The 27,068-nt window shown below is 40.2% G+C and overlaps 1 protein-coding gene across 1 annotated transcript in view; it reads left to right on the forward strand.

The window, feature by feature from the left end:
• NOS1 (nitric oxide synthase 1) overlaps positions 1 to 27,068 on the forward strand; it is a 90,151-nt gene that overhangs the window by 24,361 nt on the left and 38,722 nt on the right. Inside the window, exons 2-11 of the mRNA XM_066601916.1 lie at positions 8,030 to 8,135; positions 13,395 to 13,532; positions 13,836 to 13,981; positions 16,133 to 16,295; positions 17,095 to 17,186; positions 19,166 to 19,307; positions 19,656 to 19,795; positions 23,203 to 23,377; positions 26,152 to 26,253; positions 26,489 to 26,683. Coding sequence (XP_066458013.1) covers positions 8,030 to 8,135; positions 13,395 to 13,532; positions 13,836 to 13,981; positions 16,133 to 16,295; positions 17,095 to 17,186; positions 19,166 to 19,307; positions 19,656 to 19,795; positions 23,203 to 23,377; positions 26,152 to 26,253; positions 26,489 to 26,683 — 1,399 coding nt within the window. The remainder of the gene's footprint in view (positions 1 to 8,029; positions 8,136 to 13,394; positions 13,533 to 13,835; positions 13,982 to 16,132; positions 16,296 to 17,094; positions 17,187 to 19,165; positions 19,308 to 19,655; positions 19,796 to 23,202; positions 23,378 to 26,151; positions 26,254 to 26,488; positions 26,684 to 27,068) is intronic.

The raw sequence follows: 27,068 nt of genomic DNA on the forward strand, positions 1-27,068 counted from the left end.
GCATGACCGACATTGACGCCCCATTTTCTTCACAGATGACAGCAGATTTATGCTGGCTGGAAAATGCATGAGCGGCACAAAAACCACAATCGATTCGCGCCCAAAATCTGCGTTTTCTCGCCCATTCACATGGCCACCGTATTCGACCACCGATGTCCTATCTTCACCAGCTGTACGTTTTTATGTGGCTAAAATGCAGCTATCTGAATGAATGTATTAAAATTCCAATGCTTCTGATGGTTAAAAAAAACAAAAAAAACGCCCATATCAATAAGGCCTCATAGTGAGTACAAGTGACAGGCACGAAGATGAGGGGGGGATAATTAAGATCCAATGTGTGATTTAAGTGTTCTTTAATTTTTTGTGCAGTATATTTGGCAACATTTTTGTTCATTTATTTCCTTTTGCCAAATATTCGTCACTGATGGTCATATCTACTGAAATTGCACTTGTGTTGTTTCTTGACAAGTGCAGTAAGGCTTTGTATAGAGTGCCAGCTGAGCTCTTTTTAAAGCTGAAATACTAGACATACTGCACAGATGAGAGCGAAACCGTGTCTGTTCTTCAACAAAGGTGATCAAATTGAAAATCATCAATCCATTAAACTATATTTTAACAGAGATATGAACATTGTATAAATCGCAACAGCAAACCTTTGCTACCTCTGCTACTATTTAGAAAAAAATGTATTCTAGAGCAGTGGTCCCAAACTTTTTTTTAGCAATGGAGCCCTTCTTGAAGCAAAAGTTTCCCATGGAGCACCAAAGCAGAACAGAGGGTGTGGTCAAGGGAGGGGTTAGAGGCGTGGCTTATCACAACATATGATTTTTACCTCCATCGTTATAAAAAGGGCAGGGCCATTTAAAAGAAAGAAAACAGGTTGGAATGCTGGAGCGCTGGATGAGCTATTGATATATAATATATTTAAAATTAACATCCTGCGGAATTAAATCACACACAACATGTCAATATCCGCACGGGTTTTGCACAGTTTTTTTAAAAAATCTCGTCGACTTTGCTGCTGCTGTAAATTCCGCAGCAAATCCGCCCTGTGTAGTAATAGTGACCCGTATATTGGTGGTCCCAGTAGTAATAGTGACCCCCTATATTGGTGGCCCCAGTAGTAATAGCGTCCTCTATATTAGTCCCAGTAGTAATAGTGTCACACATTGTGGCCCTTGTAGTAATAGTGTCCCGCATTGCGGCCCCAGTATTAATAGGTGATCCCTATTGCTGCCCTAGTATTAATAGGGTCCCCGCTATTGCTGTCCCCTGGTAGTAATGGGCTCCCCGCTATTGTTGCCCACCGGTAGTAATGGGGCTCCCCCATATTGCTGTCCTCCAGTAGGAACAGCGCTTCTCCCCTATTGCTGTCTCCAGTAGTAATAGGCTCCCCCCTATGGCTGTCTCCAGTAGTAATGGGCTCCCTCCTATTGCTGTCCCCCCACCATTGGTCTCTGCTCTACTCACTGCTGCAGCAGTGTCTGGACAGGTTGGAGTAAAGAAATCAATGAACAGAGCCTGCGGTTGAATAATAGTGCAGATCACATGACCGAAGCCAGTTTATGTGATCTGCATTGATATACCACTGCAGGTCCTGTTCCTCACTAGAGCCTGTCTGAACACTGCTTCATCAGTGAGTAGAGCGGTGACCTAGACCCTCGGTTAGAGTGCCTGAGAAGCTCTCGCGGAGTCCAGTTTGGGAAACGCTGTTCTAGATGCTAGAAAGTTACTAGAAAGAAACAACCATGCCACAATATTTCACATATTAATAGCAGCACCTAGTAAGGCATTGTCTTGGAAAAAAATAAAAGCACAAACAAAAGTTGAAGTGCCTGTACAGTTGTGTAGCCTGTAATATAGTAAGAACGCAGTTCTAGAAACATCTACAAAGTAACCGAGGCATTACCAAAATAAAACAACATGCATAAGTAAAATCTACGTAATGTGTTTTTTAATAGTCATAGAGATGTCAACAGGATTATTATTGATAATGTGAGAACTGAGAACCTGACATTGAGGGCTCCTTCACACTGGCAAGACAATCGCACGATTTTCTCGCGATTTGAGAGTGAGTGTAAATGCATCACCAATGATTTTCAATGGTTTCATTCTCATTTGCAAAGTTTTCACTCTTGCGATGCTGCGTGAAAACAAAATCACAGCATCTCCTTTCTTTTTGAGATATCGCCCAATGTTTTCAATTAGGCCGGTGGCAGCAGCGCCTGCCCCATTGAAAAAATGGGAGAACATCGCGATCCCCTGCTGCAACTGTGACAGCCATGCCGGGCAAATCCTTCATCACCGCAGTAATGCGAGGCCGTTTCCGTGTGAAAACGCTTCGCATCCAGGGGTTTTCAGAAGGCCTGCAAGGGCGATATCATGCTGTGAATCACGGCCCGATATCGCTCTCGCCAGTGTGGAGGAGCCCTTAGAGATAACTCTCTGCATTCCACAGTACCACTGTCTACTTTATCCCTTCAATGAAGAAGTATTTTGCTTTTACTGTATATAAAGAGGGCATATTAGAGCTTGAGCTGGTACAAAGGCAGACAACCAAAATAATAAATGGAATGGGCGGACTACAACACCAAGAGTGGTTATCAAAATTAGGATTATTTAATTTAGAAAAAAGACAGCTGAGGGAAGACCTAATAACTATGTATAACTATATCAGGGGACACTATAGAGATCTCTCTCATCATCTACACTACTGTGCAAAGGTTTTAGGCAGTTGTGAGAAAAATTCTGCAAATTAAGAATTTTTTCAAAAATAGAATGCGTCTGATTGGATCCAAATTTATTCTGTAGCAGGACAATGACTCCAAATATACAGCCATGTAATTAAGAACCATTTTCAGTGTAAAAAAGGAGAAGGAGTCCTGGAAGTGATGATATGGTCCCCCATGGAGCCCTGATCTAACATAATCATGTCTGTCTGGGATTACATAAAGAGACAGAAGGATTTGAGCAAGCCGACATCCACAGAACATGTTTGGAACAACCTCCCTGCCAAGTTACTTCAGAAACTGTGCACAAGTGTACCGAGAAGAATGGATGTGGTTTTGAAGGCAAATGGTGATCACACCAAATATTGATTTGATCAGATTTCTCCTTTGTTCATTTACTTTGCATTTTGCTAGTTGACAAAATAAATTATTAACACTTCTGTTTTTGAAAGCATTTTTACTTTGCAGCATTTTTTCCACACCTGCCTAAAACCTCTGCACAGTACTGTATTTATACCCAGGACTGTAACAAGGAGGCATCCTCTTCTTCTAGAGCAAAGAAGGTTTCTACACCAACATAGAAGGGGGCAGGGGCGTAACTATAGAGGGTGCAGGGGATGCGGTTGCACCCGGGCCCAGGAGCCTTAGGGGGCCCATAAGGCCTCTCTTCTCCATATAGGGAGCCCAGTACTATGAATAAAGCACTATAGTTGGGGGCCCTTTTACAGGTTTTGCATTGGGGCCCAGAAGCTTCAAGTTATGTCTCTGTGCAGCATGGTTTAGGTATGGATACGGGTACAGATACAGATAGAGGGGGGGGGAGTTCACCTTCTGCATCAGGGCCCCTGAGCCTTTACTTACGCCCATGGAACGGGGTTCTTTACTGTAAGAGCAGTGAAACTATAGAACTCTCTGCCTGAGGACGTGGTGATGGTGATATTACATGTTATAGTCACTAATTACTTCAGGAGAGTTGTTCATCCAGGGATTTACTGTGATTGCCAGATTTGGAGTCGGGAAGGATTTTTTTCCCTAAAATGAGGAATATTGGCTTCTGCAGTACGTCATAGGGGTTGTATACCTTCCCCTAGCTCAGTGCTGATATGGATGGACATGTTTTTTTCATACTTACATACCATGTTACTATGTTGCATAGTAGTAAAAATGTAATATAAATAATGTTTAATAACTTTTTTATTAAAGTTTGTGTTTATATTAAAATAAAATAAACAGTAGCAAGTAGGTCTTGCAGGACCATATAAATTGCATGAAACAATTACCCATAACATTTTCTTGTGTAGTTTCCAAACACAGTTTAGCTTATGCCTTCCTCCTCTTGATTGTATGATTAGTCATCTTTCAGGTGGTATTGTTATAGGAAGGGGATAAATCCCCTAAGACGTACGAGGGCAACAATTTACCATTATACATTGCCTGATCTATGGATCCGCTTTACTAAGGCTATTATAATGAAATAGATAACCATACAACCATGTTGTCAAACCGAAAGCAGGTAATATCTTAGTTACAACTTTTAACACAGCCAAATTGAATTCTATATAGGTTTATTATTGATAGCTTAATAGAAAGGAATTTACAGAGAAGAGAAAGAGAAGGAAGAAGTAAGGAAGGAAGAAAAAGAAAGAGAAAAGAGGGGTTTGTGAGGAGGGAGTTTCACAGATGCATACCAAAGGAGTACATTGGGGGTGGGGTGCCCTGAGGTATCACTAGTAGTGTGAGGTTTAGGTTAACAAGGCCTGAAAATCAGAGGTGTTTTGAAACTCTAGCCAAGGGCTTCACATTGTTATAAGTAATTAGTGACAAATGACTTCAGTTTACCCAAGCTGTCATGCCCATCATAGCCATCATACTGTTCATGTTCTCTTTAAATGTAGCGAATTCTTATTTAGCTGAAAGCCAGGTTGTAAGTTTACCTGCATGTCAATTTAGCTTTTCTAGTACAAAATTTGAAAATAATTCACAAGTATTCCCTTTATTAGAGAGACGGTTCCTAATGATCCCCTGTCCCTCTTTGTCCCTGAAATGTTCCTCTTTTGTAACTGATTATTATTTTTAAACTTCCCGTATTGCTACAGAAAGTATCTGGCTGGGCACTAATTTCAAAAGTTTGTATCTTCAGTTATTTTTCAGGTAATTTGTCAATGAAAAAACTTGTGAAGAATATAAGCATAAAGAGTAATTGGTCTGCATAATCAGTGCCCCACTTAACCCTTTCAGTGGCGGTTTCTTACCCCCCTGTCAGACTCACCAGGGCAGGTTTTTTAAATGGCCCAATCATTTCATTTCAACTAATTTTCCAGTCGCGTTCAAAGAGCCATTACTTTTTCATTTTTCCATTGACAGGGCCATATGAGGGCTTGCTTTTTGCGGGACAAGCTGTCTGTAGGAAGTAGATAGCAGTACATAATTTTTAAGAACTTGTAAAATTTTGATCGCTTTTTATTCCATTTTTTTCTGGGGGAAAGATTAACAAACTCTGTAATTCTGGCATGTTTTTTATTTTTATGTTTCACTGCATTCTCTGAGCAGTATAAATAATATATTAAAGTCATTCTACAGGCCAGTATGATTATGCCAATACCAAATTGTAGTAGTTGATTTTTTTTCGCGACTTTTTTACAAAAAAAAAAAAAGGTAATAAGTTTAAATCGCCCTCCTTTTGCCATATCTATAATTAACAAATATAAATCATAAAATAAAAATAAATATTTGGTATTATCGCGTCAGTAAAAGTCTGATCTATCAAAGTAGTGCATTATTAACCCTGCACGGGGAACCTAAAATAAAGAACACCAGGAATGCACTTTTTCAGTTACCCTGTCTCCCCAAAAAATGCAATAAAAAGCGATCAAATAGTCGTATGTATTCCGGATTGGTACTAACGTAAACTACCGGACATCCCACAAAAAATGAGCCCTTGCTCAAGTACGTCGATGGAAAAATATAAAAGTTATTGTGCGCAGAAGATGACCACAAAAAATAATTTTAAAAAATTAAATGTCTGAAAAAAAATACAAGTACTACAGCAAAAAAAAAAAACTATACAAGTTTGGTATCGTAGTGATCGTACTGACCCATAGAATAACGTTATCATGCCATTTTTGTTGCAGTTTGTGTGCCGTAGAAACAAAACGCACTGAAAGATGGCGGAATGTCATTTTTCTTTTCATTTTAATTGACTTAAAATTTAGTAAAAGTTTTTCAGTACATTATATGGTACATTAAATAGCACCATTGAAAAATACAACTCATTCCGCAAAAAACAAGCCCTCATGCAGCGACGGCGATGGATAGATTAAGGAGTTATGATTTTTTAAATGATAATTTTGTTAAATAATTTACTAACTTCCTTCTCTGGGTCATTACGACGCAGGGATACCACATGTGTAATTTTGTTTTAAAATTTTTACAAGGTAAGGCCTCATGTCCACGGGGAAAATCAGGCCCGCTCCGGATTCTCCATGGAGAATCTGCAGCGGGTCCCTCCTGCCCCGCGGACATGAGCGCTGAAAATCAGAATAAATGAGAATAAACTCACCTCCCATCCGCTCCGTTTCTTCTCTTCACGGCGGCGCCATCTTCTCTGCGTCGCGGCCGGATCTTCTTTCTTCGGCTCGGCGGATGTGCATGATGACGTCGGTGACGTGCCCCGCGCATGCGCCGTCTCGAAGAAAAAAGATCCGGCCGCGACGGAGAGAAGATGGCGCCGCCGCGAAGAGAAGAAACGGAGCGTGTGAGTAAATTCCTATTTTAGGTCTCCCGCGGATCCGGACGGCTTCCATAGGCTTCAATAGAAGCCCGCGGGAGCCGTCCCCGCGGGAGACCCGCATGAAAATGGAGCATGGTCCAGATTTTTTCATGCTCCATTTTTTTTTAAATCCCTTTTATTGACCATCCGCGGGTATTTATCTACCCCGCGGGTGGTCAATGCATCCCTATGGGGTGCGGATCCGCGGGCAGGAGAAGAGTTAAAATCCGCTGCGGATTTTAATTCTTATTTTGCCCGTGGACATGAGCCCTAAAGGGAGAATAGTGTTTTTATTTTTATTTTATTTATAATTTTTTAACTTTTTTTTGACCTGTTTTAAATTTTTGTCCCTTTAGGGGACTTCCACAGAGACCCATCAGGACCTCCTGATCACATTCCTGGGGTCCGATGGTGACAGCCCTTTACATGCTGCAGTCGTATAGACCGCAGCATGTAAAGGGTTAACACAGAAGAGATCAGAGGTTTTCTCTGATCTGTAAGAGCTGGTGCCCGGCTATCCTCTGACAGCCAAGCACCAGCTCTCCCTGCCATAGAGACCATCAGCTGGCTTCTGACAAGCCGATGGTCTCTGTGGCAACCTGTAAACAAAGCAGTGCAGGAGTTTTAAAATAGAAGCGGGAAGTTGCCGGCAGATCGGCAATATCTTCCTGCTTCTTTTTTCAAAGTCCTGCACTGTTCTATGAGGGACTGGGCAGGCAGAGCACACTGCCACAGCTTATGGCATTGTGCTCTGCAGGTCCCATAGTGAAACATAGCCCGGAAATCTTCCGGGCTATATCGCTATGGGTAGTGGAGCTCGTCCTGGAAAATTTCCGGGCGTACCACTCAAGGGGTTAACGGGGTTGTTCCGTGAAAAATATTGTTTATAGTTTAGACAACCCATAATTATAAATATTTTTGTATCTATACCTACTAAAACAATGTTTCTATCTCCAGATATTCCAGCACTAATATTAGAATAGCACCATCTGCTATTTCCACTCTGTGTCCACCTCTGTAAATGTACAAAGGTGGTCACACATGCTCAATATTGCTTCTCTCTCTGCTACACTGGATTCGTGGAGGGATCCCTGGTGTGGTGAGCGGCTGCTTCTGAAGTTGCTTTGTCTTTTCTGATGTCAGAAGAGATGGCTAGAAAGTATTAGGAGTGAGACAGCATTACTGCAGAGAAGTGAGATTGAGTATATATAACCATTTTGGAACATTTATTGAGGTGAACCAGACACAGAAAGGCTCTTCAATAGAAGCAGCAGGTGGTGCTATTCTAACATTAGCCCTGAAATATCTGAGGATAGAACCTTTTTTAATAAGTGAAATGCAAAAATGTTTATAATTATGAACTGGATGTAACTATAAACAATATTTTCATGAATCAACCCCTTTAAGTATCCAACATGTTTGATAATACTGTATGCATAGATAATATCCATTTTGGTAAATATTATATAAATGGCCTCCTTGGCTCTTGATGATATTTGAGTACACTAAATGCTGTGTTCTTCATTTTCAGCAAATCCCAGAAGGGAGGAGGCAATGATGCAGCCTTAAATGATTTATGGAGGAGCAACAATAATATGCCTGTCGTATTAAACAACCCTTACTTAGAGTGTGAGCAGGTATGTCAGGCCTTAGTCTATTACATTTTACCGTTGTCTCTATGATATCAAGATTTGGTAGATCTTTCACTTGTCATATTTGTTCTGGATGTCAAGTAATGTCTTCCAATCTCATCTGCGCTCTGTCATTTATTGAGCACTGTCATCCTAAGGATAAATTAATGTTCAGTATTGACTATGAGTCAAGGTTGTCAGTTATTTCTTATCGTCTCCTTATACTACTGATGTATAAAATGTTAGATTGTACATCCAGGATGTACAAACCATAATTTAGACTGGTTTCTGACACCAGGGTACATTTAAGAATACCTTGTTACTTCAGTCCATGTATCTATGAGCTATTCTATGTCATTTCCTATCTAGCTAATAGTTGAATTGGAATGTTTTAATATTTTTTGCTGAGGTTTTACTGAAATATTAACAGCAAGAGCCTCTTGAATCTTCAAATAACAGTGAAACATAAAGCAAGAAATTACAGCCATCTAAAATTGAGGAAAAGCAAATGAGAATTAAGTGGAGTGTAAAACACATAGAACCAAATGCAAATGATGAAATATTTTATTGATGCCAAAATTAAAAAATAAAACCTGCTTTCAATCCCGCAGAGAGCACTTTGCCTTTGGCGCATTGGTTGCATATTGCATTCAGTATAAAATACTTCTATGTCCTGTCGCTAGGTCTGCTACCTGCTTTCTAATTAAATCTGAAACTTGAGGGGCTGCAGGGTGAGAATAGAAGAATGAAATGAGTTGCCACAATGGTCAAGGTGATTCAGAAAACGCTTGACAATATTGTGCAGTTTGTTCACTGCATTTCATGACTAGAGTTGCCAACCCTTATATCCACTCTCTATCATTGCGTATCAGTTCTACTACTTAAAGAGAATCTGTCAGCTCCTGTGAGAGCCAATAACTGAAGTTATGGGCTTATAGGAGCTGAAAGGACGAATCCAGGGATGTGACACTTATGCTTACACTCCTCAGCATTCCCCTTCTGTCTACTCTTAGAACCAAGGCTGCATGCATCCCACGGACTACATAGGTGGGCACACAGGATGAAAGGAATAGTCTTGTCGATCTGTGCACACACCTATGCAGTCTGCTGGATGCATGCAGCTGTGGCCCAGACATCGGTCAGCAGGCGACGTGTAAGTGTCACATACCCAGATTTAGTGTTTCACCTCCTATAAGGCTATAACTTTAGTTTATAGGCCTCATAGAAGCTGACAGACTTCCTTTAACAAACAAAGTTGTGCTTGATCTAGAAGAGTCTTGCAGACAATAACTCATTACTTGGACAAATACCTTCTAATACATAAAATATGGGTAGAACTGCAAAAGCCGGTATTGGAGCTCCATGACAAAGATCCTCTTTTCTCAGGCACTGCAGAATTAGGGCTGGCAGGGGCTGATGAATAACATCATTAGACTATGTCAAGCAAATCTATAGGGAAGACATCTATATGAGGCGTTAGCATAATTGTTAGAGGTGGCTTAAGAATACTGCCTCTCCTACCAGACAACAGTCCCATTTTCATAGGACCGTCCCAAAAACTGGATCACAAATTTGCAAAACCTTTCAGAAAAAAGATGTTTTCTAGGCCTTTTTGGAGGTGTTTCTGGACAAAACAAGTTGGGAGCTAATAGATCTCTGTTTGGAGTTTAAATGTTGGGAAATATGCCAATGATCCATGAGGGAAATGCAGCTGCAAAAATAAGAGTTTGCTTTAATCTGGCTTTATACTATTCCAAATCTAGGCATAATAGCAAAAGTCTAACCACTTTGCGACCATCTACTGTAAAGTTATGTAGCTTATTGCTGGGCAACAACGACGAAAATGTATGTTATTCAGTGATCATATCCCTCTAAGCATGAGAAAACACCCGAAACAGGTTATGGTTTGGTGCCATCATTAGGATCTGATTGGTTCAGGTCCCAATTGCATAATCAGAGTGCTGGCTCGGCAAATTTGTTGCCCCTTCCCGGCATTTGCGAGATGCAACAGACTCTCTGTCCCCCGCTCTCTGCCATTCTCTCCTGTCAGTGTGAGATTGGAGGAGAGAAAAGCTGAAATGACTCTAAAACACCAAACATTAACCCCAAATTAACTCCTGACATTACAATCACACACTGTTTACTTAGTATAGGTGATTATATGGAGTAGGTTCATCTTTACTAATTTATCTAAAAATAAGTGAAATTGATGTGTATGTTCACACATAGTGAACTTTGGTGTGGATGCTGATGAGGTTTATGACACGTACCTGCAGTTGATTTCACCCTTTCAAATCAAGGGCTAAAGTCTGCTGCGGATCCACATTAAAATCTGCATGAAAATCCATACCAATAGCGTAATTGGAATTTTTATGTGGATTTTCCGATGCAGGAAATCTTTACCAATTCGTTTCATGTGAAAGTATACCTACATTCATTCATTATATCAATTAGTTATTCAATAACACAATTTAATCATCAATACCATTTATATAAATTAAAAATTGTAAATTAAATTGAAATGTAAAAAAATATATCAACATTGTAAAAATGAATATTAAGTTAGAAAGTCTCCTAAATTGCTTAAGATGCAAAGTTTTTCAAATGTGGCTTCAAAATAAAGTAAACAAATGGATATCTAATTAAAAAAATTATACAGTATGTTCGTATAAACATATTTAACATTCTGCAGTTAAAAACATGATAAAAAATTTTTTTTGAAATGTTCTTAAATGTTGGTGTTTTTAATAAATATATGCAAATCCTATCAGTTTACTTTTCCCACCTAAATAAAGTACAATATGTGACAAAAAAACATTGTCAGGATTACTTGGACGTGTAAAATCCTTACAGGGTTATTCTCTGTTAAAGTGACACATACCAGATTTCAAAGATTTAGTTAGGTTATTAAGGCACAAGCAGGCTTGGTCTTGAAGGGGTTAATACTGTACATAATTGAAATTATAATATGAGATGAGATTCATCTTTAGGCCGCTGGTTCAATCATTTATACCTCAACAGTTTACAGTTTGTGTTTTACTTTTAATATGCTCCTAAACACAACTACCATGGGCACTGTATTCAATAAAGTCAATAAAGATCAAATAGTCAATTTTAGAAATACAGCCCATATATATATTTAATATATATGGGGTGTGTAATATAAAATATTTAAACCTCCGTGAAAATTCATGCCAATTATGTTGAAGGAAAAGGTTCCCCAGAGTGCCTGGGATTTCCTTTAAGTGTTCCCATGCACATGCAGATTATGGGATTCCCCTGCCACATTTAGCTCAGTCTTTCTCTCCGTAAAGCTTCAGATTAATCCCCAGTACTGTATTTTGTACTGCTACACATACTGCATAATCTGCTTTTAACTTAAATTTCTGACATAAATGCAGGACTTCCCCACTAGTCTGTACTGACACACATTGACATACCCCTCCCCTTGTGAGCAGACGCTGTAGCTTAATCCGTGTTATTCCGTTTTGTATCACCCATTCAGCACTACTGTGGATTTAGAGTTCCCGTGAGCAGATCTTCCGAAGTGCCAATGATACACATGACCAACATAGCATACTGCGGGTCCCATAGCTATTTACACATAGCGCTCTGCAACCTCCAATGCAATGACCTGACAACAATAACTACCATTAGTCTGTAAAGCTCTACTGAGTACTGATTCCTTTAAACATCTGCTAATGTCTTATAAAATGTGTTTCAACTACTGCTAGAGTCCATTAGTGGTGTGCTTCAAACCGATCCAGCTGAGGTTAAACCTTGTGCATCTCCAAGTTGTGTGTTGCTGGTTTAGCCCCTATCGCCGACATTGATTGGAGTTTGGAATGAGTTTAAAACCTCGATTTTATTACAGCACTTTATTAATCATTTCTCTGTCATAGAGTAGAATATGTTGATCACAGGCACGTTATTAGAGATTTAAAGGAAAGTGCATTAACATCTCTCCACTAGTCTCTATTCTGTTGGCCTTTCATCTCTATGCTTCTCTATAGCAAATGAGTCTTTCAGCCCTGGGTACTATACTGTGTAAAGTGGGTCTGAATAAAACTAATATTTTAAGTGCTTTAATAAAAGTTTTCATTTTATTCCTTACTTCATCTAATATGAGTGACAGGTATTTAATATAGTGGAGCTCCTTATCAGCCATGATCACTGAGTTGTATGCTGCTAGTTTGCTATGAAAGATTTTATGAACTTGATAGAATGGGCATGGTAAAATGGACAAGCCTCCTCATTATATGGGGCATCTACAAATGTTTGACTATATATTGCACTTTTCATATAGCTGACAGTTATATACATATGATTTCTGCAGACTAGAGAACAATACACATACATTATTTTATACACCTGAGATAAATACACAAGCAAAATCTCCATAGACATGGGAACAATACACATACATGCCTTCTGCACACCTGGGGGTAATTGGGTCAGTGAAGTGAAACAATTCTAATACACAAAGGGTGTTTTCCAACTCTTAAAAGTTGATGACCTATCCAGAAGAAAGGTTGTTAATAGCTGATTGGCGGTACACCACAAAGGACCCCAGCCGATCAGCTATTTGCTGAATTGCTGTCACCATGTATGAAACATGAAGTAGATAGGTTAGTACATTGTGCAGTGGTATTGTAGGCACAGCTCCCATTTAAGTGAGTTGGAGCTGTGCCTGTAATACCACACCAGGCCACCGCACAATGTACTGCTATCTACTTCCTACAGACAGCTGGCCCTGTGAACAGCTTATCAGCCGTGGTACCAGGACACATCAGCTATCAGTTGCCTATCTTGCAGATAGGTCATCAATTTTTAAGACCTGGAAACCCCTTTTAAACAATTCCGTTTTGATATCCTGTCTATACCTATTATATGTGCTATGGGAAAGCTCCATTTTTCTTCCATGATACCTTCTACCTGAGTTTTTCCCGACATTTGTTTAAATAAATGTAATACGATTCTAGTTATTTGTGGCTTCTGCCTGCACTGTAATTTGTGTTGGAAAAGGAAAAATATGTGAAACAGTATCAGATACAATAACGTCTGCATAACTGCTGCTTGTGCCAACCAAATTAGTTAATTATGAAATGATGTTGGTCTTTTTGTGAAGAATTATTTATTTCTGCTTTGGCTTCATGTCTGAGCTTCATTTTGCTGCCAACCAGATATATACAACTTAAAACCTCTTTCTCTTCCTTTTTCTCCTTCCCTGTGGGCGCTGGCATTGTTTCCCGATTATAATTCCAGGTTTCAGCCTCGGGTAGACAGTCCCCTGCAAAGAGCCAGGTGAACGGAAGCCCTTCCAAATGTCCTCGTTATTTGAGAGTGAAAAATTGGGACACGAATGCTGTACTGCATGACACACTGCACTTCAAGGCTTCGATGGTGAGTTACACAATGTCAGTGGGGACACTAACTAGTACTCGCTTTATAAAGTACAGAGGCATGCGATAAGTCAATAGCTGGACTTATATGAACAAGCAAACAATAAAACATTCTAAATATCTTCAACAAACATGCATTTAACCCCAAATGTTCAGTGTAATAGGCTGCACATTTTACATGCCTCATGTAGATGTTGTAAACCAGAATGACATTTACCATTGGTAAGGTGGAAATGATGCATACCGTTATTATAAATGGCGATTCTCCTGAATATTATGCAAAAAAGGTGTTTTTGTCTTTTAGCCTACATCTTGTACACAGCAGATGTGTATGGGAGCTGTCATGACTCCTCCACAGTATGTCCGTAAGCCAGAAGATATTCGCCCTAAAGAGCAGCTTCTCCCCCTTGCCAAGGAATTCATTGACCAATATTACACGTCAATTAAAAGGTAATGCATTTTATAGTACGTTACGGCTGCACCTCCTTCCATGTTCATACATTGAGCTTAATAGTTGTGGAGTTTGGCTCTTAAGAATGTATACTTTTATATTGGTAAAAAAACATTACTTCTACATCTCAAAGAAAAAGGTTTGGTCACAACACAGAACATAGGAAAGTTACTATATTAAAAGGCAACTTCAAATTTGAGTGTCATAAAAGAATTTGGGAGTACAAGTTTATAGCCATATTTGACACTCTCAACACAGGATTAAACACTTCAAGAGGCTTCATGCTACAGTGGAGCATATGAGAAATCTGTAGCAGAGATAACACACAGGCCTGGTGACCCTCTAACACCAATTTAGAAACCATAAAACCTTCACAGTGGACTAAGTATTTACTCCTCTTTTCATTCTGCTCTGGTATTGTTTTAAGTGCAAATTAATCACACCATGTCTGTGCCTTTTTTTATATGTATGTGTAATATACATATACACTTCTTCGGATCTATTCCATTAAGTCCGTTTCCGCACGGATGACTTGATCGCACTATTTTGTCGCGATGCAACAGTGATATAAATCGCATGTATGTAGAGCCCTTGCTTTCCTATGAGCTCTTCCACACGAGCAATGTTTTGTAGCCAGCGACATTGTGAAACTACAAAATCGTGGCATGCTGTATACAGCCGCAATTTGCAAATATTTTGTAGCCCATGTTTTCCTATACAGCCTTACTTTCTGTTGCATTGCAATGCATGAAAACACGCATCAAAAAAACTAAGCCCTAGCTGCATCAAAAAAAAATAATACATCACCTAAGAGGCGCTGTCATCTCAGGTGCACGTCTCTTCTTCACCTCTGGGACTTGTTTTTTGCCAGCCCTTCCTGGATCAGAGGATCAAAATCCCCACCTCCAGGAAGGGCTGGCTGTGATTGGTTCTCGAGCGCTGTGGCTCAGCCAATCAGAGCCAGCGCTCGATGAACCAATCACAGCCATCCAATGATTGAATGAATGGCTGTAATTGGTTAATTGAGCACTGGCTCTGAATGGCTAAGTGCCATGGTGCTCAGCCAATCACAGGTAGTGCTTCCTGGAGGCGGGGATTTACAATTTCCTGACCAGGGAAAATTGCCTGAAGACAAGGACCAGAGACCAGAGAGAACAAGGGCGGGAGCTGACAGCGCTTCTTAGGTGATGTATGTGGGGTTTTTTTTTGTTTTTTTGATGCAGCTAGGGCTTATTCTCGGGAGAGGGGTTATATTTCAAGCCCGCAGCCCCTGAAAATTCTCGCATGTGATGCTACAAAGTGCAACTTTGTAGCACCTCGTGTAACTTTGTAGCTACACAAAATCGCATTATTGCCACAAGAAAACGCAGTGCATTCGCATGGACCACCGATCCGATATCGCTTCGATTTCCTCGCGTCCATATCATGTCGCCCATGTGGAAGTGGCCCAAGGCTGAGGAAGAACCCTAAGGTCACCTGTCCACGGCCGTTGCGGAATATCGCTAGCAGTATTAATGGGGTCCATCTGCTTTCAGCCCAGCTGCCCAGCTTTTGGACGGAAGAAAAAGGGCTGCACGCACTTTCTTCCAGTATTTTTAGCTGGATCTGTGATCAAATCTCCGGCCGGAGTTTCGAACACAGATGTAAAACTTTCCTTACTCATTTATATAGTACATATATATTCTGCAGTGCTCTACACAGATTGTCATCACTTACACTGGGCCCTGTCCCTATTGGGGCTCACAATCTAAATTTACCTTTAGTATGTTTTTGGAGTATGGGAGGAAACCCACACAAACATGGGGAGAAAATACAAAGTCCATGTAGATGTTTCCTTTGGTCAGATTTGAACCCAGGACCCTAGTACCGCAAGGCAACAGTACTAAACACTGAGCCCCTACTCTATTTATCTTTAGAATGATTGTCAGATGTTTTTTGACCACAAATCATAGCACTGTGAATCGGAGAGAACGGGTGACACATGAGTAATGTGTTTTCAATAGTTAATGTTGTTTGAATCCTATGATGATACATAAACGCTTAATGAGAATTTAATTTGTACGTAACATTGTCATCATTAATCAAGTCCTGTTGCTAGTGACATTGCATACTTCATGAACGTATAACAATTCTGACCTTTATTCTTGAAGATTTGGCTCTAAAGCTCACTTAGAAAGAATGGAAGAAGTAAGAAAGGAGATTGAAGAAACAGATACTTACCAACTTCGTGATACTGAGCTGATATATGGAGCTAAACACGCATGGCGCAATGCAGCTCGCTGTGTGGGAAGGATCCAGTGGTCCAAACTGCAGGTGAGGTATCCTTCTCTGCGTCCTAAATATGTATTAGAGTCCATGGACACATGGTATTATGGATCTGTGTTATATGGATCTGTAATGGTGCCACGCACACTGCTACACTGAAGCACATAGCGTGTTATGGGATCATGCTTTACCATTGTGAGCTTTTGATTTTATACAGGGGTATTCTTCTTTCAAAACATTGAATATTGAGTGCTTACAGGTCCCTAATAGCCATCGATTGGGGCTCCATGCACTATTGTTAAGGCTGCATTCCCACGAACGTATATCGGCTCGGTTTTCACGCCGAGCCGATATACGTCGTCCTCATGTGCAGGGGGGGAGGATGGAAGAGCAAGGAGCAGGAACTGAGCTCCCGCCCCCTGTCTGCCTCCTTTCCGCCCCTCTGCACTATTTGCAATGAAAGGAGGCGGGACGGGGGCGGGGCTAAGTTCTGAGAATTAGCTCTGCCCCGTCCCACCTCTCCCCATTGCAAATAGTGCAGAGGGGCGGAGAGGAGGCAGAGAGGGGGCGGGAGCTCAGTTCCTGCTCCTGGCTCTTCCATCCTCCCCCCCTGCACATGAGGACGACGTATATCGGCTCGGCGTGAAAACCGAGCCGATATACGTTCGTGGAAATGCAGCCCACAGGTGTGTTTACGTGGCTATACTGTGTGTATGGGGCAATCATAGTATGGTATCAGATATATATCCTGTTATGTCCTGTTATGTCGCTGTTATGTTTCCCTCTGTGGAAATGAGAAATAATGTATCTTAGTGACAATAACAGTATTTTCTGCATGCTATCACAGGTTTTTGATGCCCGAGACTGTACTACTGCACATGGAATGTATAATTACATCTGCAACCACATCAAATATGCCACCAACAAAGGCAACCTCAGGTGAGACTTCAGCATTACTGACTCAAAGCAGAAAACAGAAAAATGTTTTCACCCTTAAATTTTCTTGAATTGGGTTAAAGAGCCATTCCAGTGAAATTTTTTAAATTCATTATGTACACATGCATTTTTCATTCATTCATTTATTGTTCAGTTTAAATAGCATTCGTTCAGTCATTCTCATTCACTTATACAACAAATGTGAATAGCTGAACGACTTTTCACTTCATTGAGCCAACCATGTATCTGCTTGAATAAACGGGCTGCCCGAGTGAACTCTAACATCATTCACTCGTTTGCTTGTCTAAACGGACCCTTAACCCTTTGCAATCCAATTTTGGATTCATGGTTTCCTAGGGGGCTTTCTCTTTTCGCCATTATACAATGGCGCTATCTGCTGGCTAGAGCCAGTACTGTATGAGAAATGTTGGAGAGGCCCCCGACAACAGAGCAGCCAGTAATATGCAGTAAAAATACCCTGCCGGATGTCTTCCGCCATCAGAGCTGTACAGCCTTCAATAAGAATGTCTGAAGATGTCAGACAGTGGATTGGAAAAAGGTAATGGGACATGATATCACAGTGTGCCGTGCTATTAGGGTGGTTTACCTATACTTTGAATGGCTTCCAATGGGTTTTTTGTGTTGAAATAAGAGAACAATAGCTTTTTAATGGGTTAAGATACTGTTCTGTGTTTATCACAATCAAGCTAAAAATTTCCTTCTTCTGTAACTAGCCCCCTGGTATACATAAATCGACTAGTATTACTTTAGTTAGTTATTCCCTTCTATCTGAAACATCCTGGAGTCCTTCTCCTGAGGTGGGTCATGTTATCTAATTCTAACCACTTGAGATTTACTTGGGTTTATATTCTTCCAAAAAGTCAGTTTCTCATTTGGCATAATTCCTGTTTGATGAACCCTACCCTACCAAGTGAGGAGGACAGGGATGGAAAAATGTGTTTTATCCAAAGTGGCCCCCCTACAATATTACAATATCAATTCATGTTTAGAGACATGTTAAAGGGGTTGTATTGGATACAGTTCTATCATCTATGCATAGGGTAAGTGATAAAAGTCTGATCAGTTTGGATCTCACCGCTGAGACCCCCACCGATCCTGGGAAAGGGGTCCTGTATCCCCCTCTCCTCCACACAGTGGGCTTATTGCACCCCTCACAGTGAGGAGGGGATTGAATGGAGAGGCAATCACACATGCATCGTGACACTTTCTGCGAAACTGCTGGCGATAGCTGAGCATTTGTACTCGGATATTTCCATCAGCCACATTGAAATAAATGGAGCTGCGATTGCATATACTTGGCCACCACTTCATTCAGTCTGGGTGCATTAAAGAGAAGGACATGGGACCCCCATTCTCAGGATTCCTACTAATCAGGCTTTATAACCTATCCTAACCTAACCTATTATAACCTAGCCGGCTCAAGGTTGACTTAGCCTTCCATCCTTCCGAGGTTGGTAAAATGAGTACCGAGCTTGCTGGAGAGTAAAGAGAGGACTGGGGAAAACAATGGCACCACCCCACAAAAACAGTCTTCCAAGAAAATGTGCTCGATGTTACGTCACCCTAGGAGTCAGTCATGACTTGGTGCTTGCATCAGAGGACTTTATTAACTTTGCATCAGGGGACCCATTAACTTCAAAACAAGCCGAGAAAGTTCTACCATAAGTAGAAGCAAAAGTAGGAATTTTCTTATGTTGACCTGGCAAGCATAAAATTCGCATTTTTCCTTCATGTTTGCAACCCTGCTGTATGAATACCGTGTATCACAGAGGGCTAAAATTTAGTTTAGTTAATTTACATTTGTAAGTTACTTTATGCTTTTTACAATTCTACCAAATTTCAAGAAAGCGTGAGACAATTGGCTTGAAAATTTCATTTTTTTTGTGAAGATTTGGCATGGAATGATCCACTATGTATACCTTTATGATTGTTAATGTCTTTTAATTAATGTCTCTTCACAGATCAGCGATCACTATTTTTCCCCAAAGGACTGACGCAAAACACGACTTTAGGGTCTGGAATACACAGCTTATCCGTTACGCAGGGTACAAGCAGCCTGATGGCTCAGTGCTTGGGGACCCAGCTAATGTAGAGTTAACTGAGGTAATCACAATATTAAAGGGGTTGGACAAGGTTAGTAAAACATGGCTGCCTTCTTCCAAAAAGAGCACCGCATCTGTCCAGGGATTGTGTCTGGTATTGTAGCTCAGCTCCAAAAATTTCAATAAAGCCGAGTGACAATACCAGACACAAACCATGGACAAGTGTGACGCTATTTATGGAGCAAAGCAGACATTTTTCTAACTATGAAAAAACTCTTAAAGCTAATCACTTATCTAGTAAGAATCTGAGGGTTGACGTGTGAATAGACACTTTCTGCAGATCTGGCTCTTGCTGGTGAGCATTGCTTCTGATTATATCTTCTTTATTTAAAATGATTTCTGTGGGCAGATTTGTATTCAGCAAGGCTGGAAAGCTCCAAGAGGCCGTTTTGATGTCCTCCCTCTCGTTCTTCAAGCAGATGGCAATGATCCGGAACTGTTTGAGATCCCACCAGAAATGATTATGGAGGTCCAAATCCGACATCCTAAGTATGATAATCTAATCCAGAAACTTGTATTGATTGTAGTGCATATCACTAAATATAGTGTAGCAAAACACGAGTAGTTTCAGATAGCGGTTTGCGGATTTAAGAGTACTAACTAAATTTAAAAATGTGAGATACTGAAGCAAGATATAACTGTAATAAGAAAAAGGTTTGGCGCTGTCTTAGCCAGTAGAACAAAATATTATTGCTTCAGTAAGAGAAACCCCAAAAATCTTTAGATAAGATACATTAACATGTCTGATGAAGAGACCTAAGTACTCTCGAAAGCTTGCGCTAGTAATGTAATTTCTTTTTGTTAACCATTAAACGGTATCATATCGGCAAGATATGATTCTCTTACTGACAGCAATAACTTAACTGTGCAATGACACCTTGCTGTGAATTGTTATAAAAAATGAATGTGTTCTTATACTTACCAATTAAGGTCACACTTGGGCCCAATGTCCATAGGTGGATCAGATTCGGAATCCGCCCCTGCCCGCGGCCAAGGACATTACTTACCCATCTGGAGTGCTCTGTGTGCTTGCCCAGGGCATCTATTTTCTTCACTGCAGATGTGTGCGGAAGTGCTAGTTGTCGCGCCTCCGAACATTCGCAGTGGACTTTTTTTTCTTATAAACCTCCTGCTTTCCTGTGAAATCCGTGACAATTCAATTGCAGACAGGCCACGGATCGGACGGCTTCCATTGACTTCAATAGAAGCCGTCCATGCAGGAACCACACCGAAATGGAGCATGGTGTGTTTTATTTTCCAGACCAGAGGGGCCGCAAAACAAATCGCATGCTTTAATGCATGTGCGAATGCCCATGCTTCTCTATGGGTGGCTTGATTTGTGGATTCTGCAAATCAGATCCGTCCATGACCATTGGGCCTTAGGCAGAGATAGTAATCCAAAAGATATTGAGGTATTATCGACAGTAGGATTTCATCACGCTCAGTGGTCCAGTTTCTGTCCCAGAGATAATGTATTAACGTAGGACAACTAAAGTCCGAATAGTCGTTTGATAGAACGAATGTAAACGCCAATTTTTCTATGCAAACATAGGCACTGACTGGGTGAGAAGCCAGAATGTGTTCACTAGTTGCTTTGTTTCAGCTCAACTAAAAATAATTGCTAGTTGATTAATTATCATCTGGTGTAAACAAGTAATTATTGACTTTCAATGACTAGCCAACAACTTTGCAGGGATGTGTGCACTTGTTTAGTATGCAACTCCTACAGAATAGCTTTTTTTAGCATTTTCCTCCCACTTAATGCTTTTTGGTTGCCAACAGCCTGTGCTAGCCTTTGAAGGAAGCCTCATTGCTATGCTCTCTGGCTGGTTTGGCCTTTGATGGAACACTTGGTACAGTGACCTCGAGTGTTCACTCGAATACTGCTCACATATATTTATGAGTTCCGTGGACTCACAAAAAATAAGCTTGCATTAGGGAGGAGTCAAAATTTCAAATAAACACCTGCCAAAGAACCCCACACCCCATAACTAGTCAATACACAATATTTCACCCTGTGTAAATGCTCCTTAAATTTGTTCACTGATTGCAAAATTGGACAAGTAAACAACTATCGCTCTGTGTAACGGCACACAGTTGTGTGTATGCTTTAATGATTTTTTTGAGTGACTAATCAGATGATAGTTGTCCCACTTAAAGCCACCCAACTCTGTCTATCACTTGGCTGGAACTTGGATCACTCATGTTCCAGATTGAGACATAGTTTTGTATAAACCAGGTTATCTTCTCATACGATATAACGGAGTTCGCTACTGGCAACATCTATAACCAGAAACTATACTCCGAAAGGTTTCTTATTTCTTAAATGCAAAAGGTATATTGATATAAATTAACAAGGCAGGCTTTCATATGATATCTATTAATACAGTCCAGAGTAATAGTTCCACCAGAAACTATATCAGTAGTAAAAGGGTCTCATTCAAAGTTGGGGGTTGGTCAGCATGTTTTAGATCATTCAAGCGGGTCTCCATATACAGAAGACTAAGGTTGGCCGAATCCGGAGGTATTGCCCACTCATCTAATGTGCATTAGATGTATAGCCAGTATTCGTTCAGCTGATGTTGGGGAAACCAGGATCAAGCATGTTGAATTTAACATGCACAATCCTTTTGTTCTCAAGAGAGATAAGCTGCCATCAGAGCTGTCTGACAGCAGTTTTCGACCCTCTCTCACATGCACACTTGGCTGAACCGAGCTTACATGTATATGAGGGGGTATGATATGAATATATCATATGAGGGAGTATGAAAGGAACAGTTGTCGGCCTAATAAGAATTTAGCTGACAGCCAATGAATGTGTACGGCCACCTTTAAAAATAAAATACGTTTAATAACATTTGGGGAAAGAATCAGATCATTCTATTCTGAAATTATGGGGTTATACACATACGATTGAATTATATACATAGGCACTAAAGGTTCTCCATCACAATGAGCATGCAGGCCTTTTACTAGGAAATGTATTGCATTTCTGGAGCAAATTTCACTGATCCAATTCCATTCTGATACATGTGAATACTTACTTACCATACGGTATATACAGTATAGAGGGCATACATTATACAGTATAGATTGAGGCACTGGTATTTTCAGCTGCCCTCCATTTCACCACCTGTGCTTATGTTATGGCACATATGGCAAGTTTAACCCTTAGCATATTCATAAGAAGAAAATGTTCAATATATTTTGTGTATGATCTTAAATTTCCATTCTTCATTAGGGGAAAGCTTTTGTATTATGTTTCTGCTGCTGTATTTAAAAGGGTACTAAACTTTTTAAAAACTTTTGATATGTCATAGTGACAGGTCAGATTTTTGATCGGTGGGGTCTGGCTGCTGAGATGGGTTCCAGCTGCTCAGATCCTCACTGCTAACTAAAAAGAATGAACAGAACTGCTCATCTGAGCATTGTGCCCGTTTTGCTTTTTCTGTCACTGCTCGGAGTGATGTACAGGCTCCATAGAAAGTCTATGGAGCCAATACGCTGCTCGCAATGACTGCCAAATGGGCGCAGTGATCAGCTGAGCACTTTTGCCTGTTTGTTTTATCGATCAGGGGAGGTCTCAACAGTAGGACTCCTGCCAATCAAAACTTCTGACAAATCACTATAATGTCAAAAGTTTTGAAAAAGTTTAGTTATACTTTCATATTATGAAGACATAATCAGGCATTATTGTTTATCAATTGCATGACATAGTTTTCAACTTATGATGCAATAAAGTTGTAAAAAAATGAACAGCTACTTCATATATACTGTAACTTGTATACATACCATTATTAATGAAGGAACTACAACATACGACGTAATAGAGTCTCTATGTGTATAAAATTTAGTGCCACTATACATACTATGTCCTTTCTAATTCTGGTCTTCAGGTTTGAATGGTTCAAAGACCTGGGTTTGAAGTGGTATGGATTACCAGCTGTGTCTAGTTTGCTACTAGAGGTTGGAGGCCTAGAGTTTACTGCCTGTCCTTTCAGTGGCTGGTACATGGGGACTGAAATTGGAGTTCGAGATTACTGCGATAACTCCCGCTATAACATACTGGAGGTACTGTGGCCTGGTAAAGAGCTCCACCTTTTGGTAGCATTAGATAATGAAACGTCATATTCAATGCATGGGTTAAATTTATACTGTGTACTAGATTTTACATTACATTTTTTAATGTTGATATGATAGGTGGACAGTATTAGAAAATTAACAAAAACTAAAAAAAAAAATTGCACGCTACATTTGTAAAGGAAGGAACATTTTTTTCATGGTATGTGATATTCCCCATTGCTAAAGCTAAACATAGTTCTATTATCATGTTTTAGGTAAATCCCAGGGAAGTGGCAAAATCTGAATAATACTATAATAAATCTTCAGTGCAGGGCATAGATGTTCACACTTACCCATAAACAGGAGTATTTTTAACCCCTTCCTTCTGCAGTTCCTTTATCGTTTTCTCTATTACTTTTTTTTCTCACCATTTTCAAAAAGCATAGCTCTTTTATTTTTGGCTTACATAGCTACTTGAAGGCTTGATTTTTTTCAGGGATGACGAGTTGTATTTTTCAATGCTATCGTCTAACGTCCCATACAATGGGCTAGAAAACGTTTAAAAATTTCCAAGTGGGAAAAAATGACACACATTTTGGGGGTGGGGGGGTGTTTGCTTTTTCAACGTTCGCAAAGCAGTAAAAATGGCATGTTATCTTTACTCGGTGCGTCAGTACAGTTACAGCAATACTACATTTACATAATTTTTTTTAAATGTAGTATGACCTAAGGAAAAATAAAATACTTTAAAAACTTGAAAAAATTGCTTTCTGCTGCCATGTCTGACCAAACAAAGCACAATTTTGGAATTGCATATATATATATACCGTATATATATATATATATATATATATATATATATATATATATATATATATATAGTTGTTTTTTTAACAGCATTCACCATGCAGGATTAACATTGTGTTATTTTAATAATCTGGACTTTTGTGGGGCATAGTGATAGCAAACTTTTATTTCTTTCTTATTTTTTGGGTGAGATGACAAGGAAGTTGGGAGGGTGGGTAAAACTTTTACAATATTTTATTTTTTTCTAGTACTTAAGAGAACTTTTTAAAAACGTACTTTAAGGCCTTAGTCAGACGGGCGTTTTTTGCCGCGATTTGCGCATGTGCATGCGTCCGGCGATTTTATAAAACCATTGCTTTGCAATGGTATCGGACACATGAGCGCTTTTTATGCGCTCGGCCGATAAATTATAGAACAGAAATCGCAGATCGCACCTATCTGCGATCTGCGATTCCTGTTCTCTTCTCTATATGCGCTCAATGGGGCCGGCGGCAGCAGCGCCGACCCCATTGAGAACATATAGAAGACAAATCATTCTTCTCTGCCACAGCTGTAACAGCTGTGGCAGAGAAGAACGATGTTTGCCCATTGAATTCAATGGAGCCGGCAATACAGCCGCCTCCATTGAAAGCAATGGGCTGCCGGCGAGCGCAGGATGAATTGTCGGGAAGGGCTTAAATATATAAGCCCTTCCCTGCAATTCATCCAGAAAAGTGTTAAAATAAAAAATATATACATACTCACCTGCTCCCGGCAGCCGGAGTTCCGTGCGGCCGTACTGCAGTGGGTGTGAAGGGGGTGTGAGTCAGACCTGTCCCCTGATTGGCTCAGCGCTGAGCCAATTAGGGGGCAGGTCTGACTCACACCCCCTTCACACTCACTGCAGGCCGGCCGCGCGGAACTCCGGCTGCCGGGAGCAGGTAAGTATATATATATTCTTTGTTTTAACACTTTTCTGGATGAATTGCAGGGAAGGGCTTATATATTTAAGCCCTTCCCGACAATTCATCCCACACTCGCCCGCAGTGCATTGCTTTCAATGGAGCGGGCTGTATTGCCGCTCCATTGAATGCAATGCGCTGGACAGCTCCGGCCCGTTTCTAATGAAACGCGGCTAGGAGCAGATTTTCGGGCGATTTTCGGGCACCGGTCACGCGATTTGCGGATGCGCATCCGTCATGCGATCCGCAAATCGCACGAAAAAACGCCCGTCTGACTAAGGCCTAAGATTGTTTAGTTTCCACAGTGGCCTTGGAATTGTGATAGTTTGATTGCTCATACAATATTATGCAATACCACAGTACATTGCGTTCTGATAGGCAGTCCATACATACCCGACATTCTGCGTAAATGTATCGCAGATATGGGGAAAGGGTTAAAAGTGCTTTGAGAGTGTATAGAGTTGGTGTAAACAGCATCATCTATATAATAGAAAATTAATTAAAATGTTCTTAAACAAAAAGATTAAAAAGAATAGGAAAACGCATGTCAAATGTTTTTCTATATCATTTTGGAAAGATGCATACTTCATGTGACTGTATGTCTATATAGCTGCATACATCTGGTATTGACTCCCACTGTAAAAAATAACAGTGTACTACATGATTTTGATGATGTGATGTATAGGGAACTATATTATTCAGTACAAACATAAACCAGCCAAGCATATGACTGACCCACAGACGTGGATGGAAACCTTACAGCATACATGGTGAAGAGGTCCCTATACTACTTATACAAACAGAATGTTCTTACTCTTCATTGCAGCTAGCGGGGCAGATATTGTACTGTAAATCCCACAATTAATATCAGTTTTTCAGAGATGACTATATTTTACATGAAATAAGGATTATTCAGTGTGAAGAGATTGAAGCGATGGGGTAATAGCCAATGTTATTGTTCGCGTACGCTAAAATAAACTGGGCCATTGTGCTGGATATGTTATAGTTCTTATTTAGTAAAACTGTTTCCTGCAGGAAGTTGCCAAAAGAATGAACTTGGACACAAGAAAAATGTCTTCGCTATGGAAAGACCAAGCTCTGGTGGAAATTAATATTGCAGTTTTGTACAGTTTTCAGGTATGTAACGAATATGTATATTACAGTCATGACAAAAGAAGAATATTCTGCCCATTCCATTTAGCTTCAATTGTCTTAACTATTGTCACAGAGACAGCTCCACGTTTGTCCATTCACTTGAATGAGGGTAAACTGCAGTACCAAGCACAGCCAATGGACAAGTGTGGTGCTGTTCCTGAAAAAAAGCAGAGGAGGATATTCTTCAGTCATAATCAGTTGTTTTCTTTCTTCTCAGAGTGATAAAGTAACAATTGTAGATCATCACTCTGCTACAGAGTCATTTATTAAACATATGGAAAACGAATATCGGTGTCGTGGAGGTTGTCCTGCTGACTGGGTCTGGATAATACCCCCGATGTCTGGAAGCATTACTCCAGTATTTCACCAAGAAATGCTCAACTACCGTCTAACACCTTCCTTTGAATATCAGGTAATATGATATATATGTCTTGCATGTGTTATATTGCACTAAACAGTGTAGGAGATAAGATTATAACCATGAAAAATTCATTTAGAAATGCCACAAAATATTGAGAGAGCATACGTTTCTATGAAAATGTATAAAATTAACTGACCAATGGATGAAGATTGCTAAAATGTATTTTCAGGAAGCTATTTCTTCCATCAGCTATTTCTTCTGTCTCTCCCAGACACATGAACATTAGACTCAGCTGAGCATTCATGTGTTTTCAATGGACAGAGGTAGGTAAGTCACTGCCAGACAACTCTGGCGGAAGCTAGAGATGAGCAAACGTACTCGGTAAGGGCGATTTCGCAATCGAGCACCGTGATTTTCGAGTACTTCACTACTCGGG

The sequence above is a fragment of the Eleutherodactylus coqui genome, chromosome 5, assembly GCF_035609145.1.
Source record: "Eleutherodactylus coqui strain aEleCoq1 chromosome 5, aEleCoq1.hap1, whole genome shotgun sequence".
Classification (NCBI taxonomy): Eukaryota; Metazoa; Chordata; class Amphibia; order Anura; family Eleutherodactylidae; genus Eleutherodactylus; species Eleutherodactylus coqui.